Source organism: Azolla caroliniana, unplaced genomic scaffold (genome assembly GCF_043228905.1).
Source record: "Azolla caroliniana isolate FFs.n. ecotype wild unplaced genomic scaffold, voAzoCaro1.0.p SCAF_14, whole genome shotgun sequence".
Classification (NCBI taxonomy): Eukaryota; Viridiplantae; Streptophyta; class Polypodiopsida; order Salviniales; family Salviniaceae; genus Azolla; species Azolla caroliniana.
The window spans coordinates 13,305,563-13,311,562 of NW_028230449.1; the positions used below are offsets into that span (position 1 = coordinate 13,305,563).

Here is a 6,000-nt window from a genome sequence, read left to right on the forward strand (position 1 = left end):
TCACAATGAAAAATCCAGGTGACATTATGTATCTACTTATGCAAATGAATCGATAGTGTACTATGATTCAAGGATATTAAGGAAAATAATGGGAAAGAACTTGATGTTTAACACAAGGGATTCATAATCTTTAAATAACAATCCAAGAGGACATACACTTTTTAGTTCACAATGAAAAATACAAATGTCATTATTAATTGTATTGTAAAAGTATGTCAAACTAAGAACAACATGCTTGTTGGATTTGTCTTGAGGATGATGCGGCGAAATACGATAGCACATGTGATGCTAAGTACAGAGGGGAGAATGACATTGTGCGGCTGATCACTGACAACAGGGTACCTACAACTTGTGCACAGAATCAAAAACTTGGAGATTTTTGGAGGTTGCTTGCCCCCATTACTATATGGTATATATGGACAACAAGGTGTACCAGGGTATTTTCAGCACACAAACGCCCCCCAGCTGAATCGATGAAGCTAATCTAGCACACATTAATAACTACACTAAGAGCTCAATATGAGCGGATTGATGGTACTAATGATGCTACATAACTAATGAGGCTGAATTTTCGAAAGCAATGGTGTACTACACTGATGGCCACATCAAATGGAATGGATATATTATGGAAGTATGAAGTACCCAAATGGTTATTACCCCCTCCCATTAGATGAACGAGGGGCGTGAAAGACATGGCATGTGGGATAGTGAATGTAGGTGATGTGCATGAAAGGATGGCTAGAGCCATATGTGTAAGTGTAAGATAAAGAAGCAAGATCTCTTGTGTAGGATAGGATAGTCTTGGCTCAGCCTTCTCGAGTTTGTGTATATTTTAACTAAAGGAGTATGTTTTTTTTTTTTGGAAACATAAAGCATATGAAGGGGAAATCATTGTAATGGATTAATCTATCAAAGTCTTAAGAGAAAGTGAACAATATGAAAAGAAATGATAACATTGTGGAAATAATTGTTTGATTTATATTGTCATTGTTTAAATGAATTTGTTAAACTGAAATAAAGGATGAGCATATTATATATGGATTGGGTGAATACACAAGCGTATGAGTTGATGAAACATATTATTGTAGATGATCACCACGGAGTGTCTTTGCACTCAAGTGGTTGAGTTGGGAAACGATTAGGATAATCTTTGCAATAGTTATAAACCGTATACCTCTTCGTGTAGAAGGTGTATGATTTCTTCTCTGTGTTGCTAAGAGCATAGTTGGCCCACCAATTGCCTGATGGATTACTGTAACATGTAGGTAGTGTCGTTTGACCAATTTTGCATGCGTCCACGTAAAACTTGCTAAAAGTTACTACGAAAGGTGCATATACAAAATTGATCTTGTCTTGACCTCCCCTAGTAGCCCATGAATCTCCATTCCACACACTACCATAAATTGTCATGGGTTTAAGTTTTGGATATGTCGCACTTGTGGTTGGTGTATTCCTAAAGATTCTTATGGGAACACTATCAACATACCATCTGCACATAAAGCGATGCACACATTAATCTCTTTAGCTTTATATTCTTAAAGTTTTGTAAGGTTTGTTTTAAAGGTGATTTAAACTTCATGCTCTTAGCCTCCTAAATGTTGTAGTATGTATATATATCACTCTAAAAGGTTAAGTAAGTTCTGGCATTTGCCTTTCAATGAGCATTATATAATCTTGAAAGTTTTGTTGTTATTTCTGGAATCATGAAACTTATTTGGGCGCCACACTAATTCAATGGCAACATCTTCATTGGAGGTTTGTAATAACTTTTGTTGGCATACATTTTAAGGGGGCCATGGATATATTTCACATTGCTCACAACCCCCTTGATAATTGTAAGCTAAAAACGGTATCTGCATCATCAATCAACGATACTGACGATGGAACATAAATGTTGGAAATTGTGGGGTAACACAAATCCAATCATTTTCTAAATATATGCTCAACTTTAGACTTTTTTCCCCATTAATATTTCTATAAAATTTTGGCACTATAAACATTTTTTCGAACACAGATTTAGCAAACTATAATAGTAAATACTATTCTCTTCTACACCAATTTGAAGTTTTAGAGGGCAAAATAAGGTAAAGTTTCCTTCTCCCACTTTTCCGTCTTTTTCTTGAATTTGTGTTCCTTTATTTACTCCCATCATGAACATGCCACAACATGTAACGGCCTCCTATAATACTCTATGTCTTGCATAGTTGTCAAAATGTTTTTTCTAAGAGATATACATGATTGTGGTTTATGTAGGTAATCTCTCCTAAACATGGTTAATAATATTCAGGGTTTTGTGGAATAGATTTTGATGCATATACTATTACTAGCATCATATTACTTCTAGAGGCAGGTTGTTTCTCTAAGCCTTTTATATGCGGTCCTTATTTAGGTCACTGCTCGCTTGCATCATGGAAGTTGTTAAAATTTGTTTTAGGGTTGTGAAGCATACACATCATGATTTTACTTTATTCATGAGTTGGATATTTTCATAAGCAATTTGTTTCATTGTTAGAATTGGGTCTTTTTGGATCCTCATTATATGTTCTTATGTTTTCCCTATTTCTCGAAGCCTTATGTTGAACTACAAGTTAATATCTTGTTTGCTAGCTACATAAATGAGTTTGCTAAGTTTATACCATTACTATTATTGTCATTGAGCTTATGCACACAAGGCTTGTTTCGTGGAAAAAAACAATGTAGTAATACATTTATATAAATATTTTGTAGGACATATACAAAATTTCTTTTATACTACTTCATTGATCAAATCGTGCAAAATGGTGACTTCTTCAATAATTCTAGACTTACTGAAATGATATTTAGGTTAGAATGGTACGTACACAATTTGTTGAGGAGTCCACAAGATGGAGTAAGTATGAAAGGATGTGGTTGGATCAAACCAAAGGAATATACGTTGTTCACGGTCTCCTTTTCCACTTGTAAAAAGGTTGGTTTGTAATATCCATGGTTGACCTGTGACATTTCCGAGGAATTCGAAATCAATCTCATCCCAATCAGTTGTGGTACTAGTTCTTGGAGAACTCATCTACAAAACATGATAAAGGTTCAAGTTAGTGTTGCACAATAATATCGTTTTACTAGTAAAAAATATTTGGACTTGGTCTAAATTGACATAGAACAAAAAGTTTATGACTAAATCTCTACTATGTATCTTGAGAGTTGGAGATCTGAAACCACTATCAAACCCAAAGGGAGCGTCTTGAACTTAAAGCAACTTGCCCATGTTAATTGCTAGATATGGTTTTATACTTGATATGCGAAAATGCAACTAATGTAAATAAGAAGCATAAATTCCGCATATGTTGGTGTACTTGATTTGTCGTTATTTTGGACATATCCATATGTTTATGGAGGCTATAACACATCTTAATGACATGTTAATTGGCAATATGTAGCCAGTGCCATTTCTTGGCCACACTTACATAATAGGCAACCACAACACCAGCCGAATATCCAGGAACGAGTTTTATTCGAGTGCTAACATACCCGCCAAGGTAACTACTGTATGATTGAAATCCAGAACCTACATACACAAATTTATCATGTAGACAATTATTAGTGGTATGCATTGTGAATGAAAAGATTAACACATATTATTTACACAACATGCAAAGATAGGAACATCCCATTTACAAATGTAAAGATTAGCACATATATATCAGTTTTCACACAATTGTGAATGTTCGGTAATATAGGACATATAATTACAGAACATAGACATGATACGTGATATAATCTAAAAACCTTGGGAAAGGGAGAGGAAAACATGTTTCTAGTATTAAATTATGCAAAAGTGCCTTTTATTTTTTCCAGATAATATACTTGAAATAGAGGGAAATACGATTTAAATGGTATATTAATAGTTACCATTACTTGATCTTAAAAATATACTTGAGATTTTAAGGGTATGTCGATCATTATCACTAATAACTTGTTTGAAGATTAGATTTATCAAGCCAAATATGATGTTAAGGGCAGTTCATCGAGATTAGATATTGTACAACTAAACTTTATACATGTTAACTTGAGATGTTAAGAGTTACTCTATAACATGGATTTACACACGACTTTATATAGGTCAAAGTTATATGATCTAACCGATATGCTTGAAGGAGAGATTTAAAGGATACATATTAGTAGTTAACACTTGAGTTATTTGAAAGAGACCACAAGTAAAGTGTGTATATAACATATTGATTACAAATTAGAAGAAGAATTACCGCTATAGCTATCAAGCCACATTTTAAGGGTATAACCACGATCAGTGATGCTGGTGCGTTCAGGACTCCAACCCACATAATAATTTTGCCAGAAAGGACTTAGACTACCAGAAGGAGGAGCTGCAAATACGACATTAGGAAGTAATGCCATCATCATCACCACCACCAAAGCCATGCCCATCCCCATCCATTTCCTCATTTGTGACAATGTTGACTTGTCCATAGTGCTAATTGTAATGATAATATTAATGGGAGATCATAGTTTTCAAATGTGATACTTGATTTATAGAGCACGGAGAATTGAGAGAAGGGTGGCCTATTCTAGAGAGAGAGAGAGAGAGAGAGAGAGAGAGAGATGTGCATTGTGCATTGTGCATGAGCAAGACCACCTTGCACGTTCCTTTATAAATTCAACAACAAACAAACTTAGAACAACTTGTTCAATGGTTATCACTAGTACACATCGTGACCCCACACAACCCAAAAATATAACAAGTTATATGAAGAATATGAATGGTGTCTAAGAGCCTTGCAAGCATTGTGTAATAATACAATCTTGTAGATATTTCTTCTTATGACTTCTTGCACTTTGTCATACCTAATGGTGCAATCAAACTTCTTCCAAGTGTCTTTGAGTGTCTTTAAACTCGCCTTTTCACCTTGTACTCCTAACATATTTCTCTATTCTAATTGTATATTTGAAACGTGTGCTTACAACATGAAGGATAAATTAATTATAATTTGTTGTTAACAACATTAAAGTAATATAAGGTTATATATGTTGCTTCATTACATCTACAAAGTACTTGTTCAAAGTGCCCTTCGATGGCTTTACCTTTACCTTTTCACTCTTCTTTGTCAACTTTTGCAACTATATATCCCTCCATTCTTTTAGAAGGTGCTAATAATAATTGGACCTCCTTCCATTCCAGTTCTAGGTCAAGTGAGTGTTGCCATCATGAAGAACATCTTTCAGTCACACATTGGATGGATCACATGTTACAATTGCCAACATTAGACTAATATAATACTAGATGATTGATATCGTAGCTTATTACATTTGACCATTGGTTGGATGTGATGGTGCAACCATTCTTCCAAATGCCCTTCAATCCAACTTCACTTTTACACTTTTCATTCCTCAAGGTAAAGTGAATGTGGAGATCGTCGAGAAGATCCATAACGTGTTTAGGTTTATTACATGGTGCATGCTTACGCACATTTGTAACAATAGGCAACAGTTTGGTTCGAGATTGTCAAAACCGAATAGTTTGACAAGAGTTTAACATTTTTTTAACTTGAACCAAACCAAACCGAACAACGAAACCATTCTAACTAAAACCATTAAAAAAATTCCAAACCGTTAAACCATTAAACCATTAAGACTGCAATTTCGTGGTTCAGTTTTGGTTTTCAACTTAGGTCAAAATTCAAATTTTAAAATTTAAATTTTTCATTATTTAAAATTTTAATTTTCAAAATTTTAAAGTTTTTCCTAAAATATGAGAAATAGGCTTACAAATGAAAAGATTGTTTTAGAAAAATTTAAAAAACATTAAACTATTTAAACTATGGTTTTTAATCGTTGAAATCGAACCATTCACCCCCAAATCGAACCGAACCAAAGCTGAACCGTTAAAAAAAACTTGAACTTGAATTGAACCAAACTGAATCGAATCAGTTAAGCCGTTAAGTCATTAAGCCACGGTTTCGTTGTCGCCTGGTAAACATTTGGCTAAACATAGTATTGAAGTTAGAG

General features: G+C 34.1%; 1 protein-coding gene across 1 annotated transcript; it reads right to left on the reverse strand.

Moving 5' to 3' along the window:
• Positions 1-958: 958 nt before the first annotated feature.
• LOC147855511 (xyloglucan endotransglucosylase/hydrolase-like) lies at positions 959-4,507 on the reverse strand. Its single transcript, XM_087330675.1, has 4 exons — positions 4,242-4,507; positions 3,444-3,544; positions 2,841-3,046; positions 959-1,489 (listed from the first exon to the last, which is right to left on the reverse strand). The coding sequence occupies exons 1-4, from the start codon at positions 4,462-4,464 to the stop codon at positions 1,093-1,095; spliced, it is 927 nt and encodes a 308-aa protein (XP_087186801.1). The 5' UTR covers positions 4,465-4,507; the 3' UTR covers positions 959-1,092.
• Between the last annotated feature and the right edge of the window lie 1,493 nt (positions 4,508-6,000).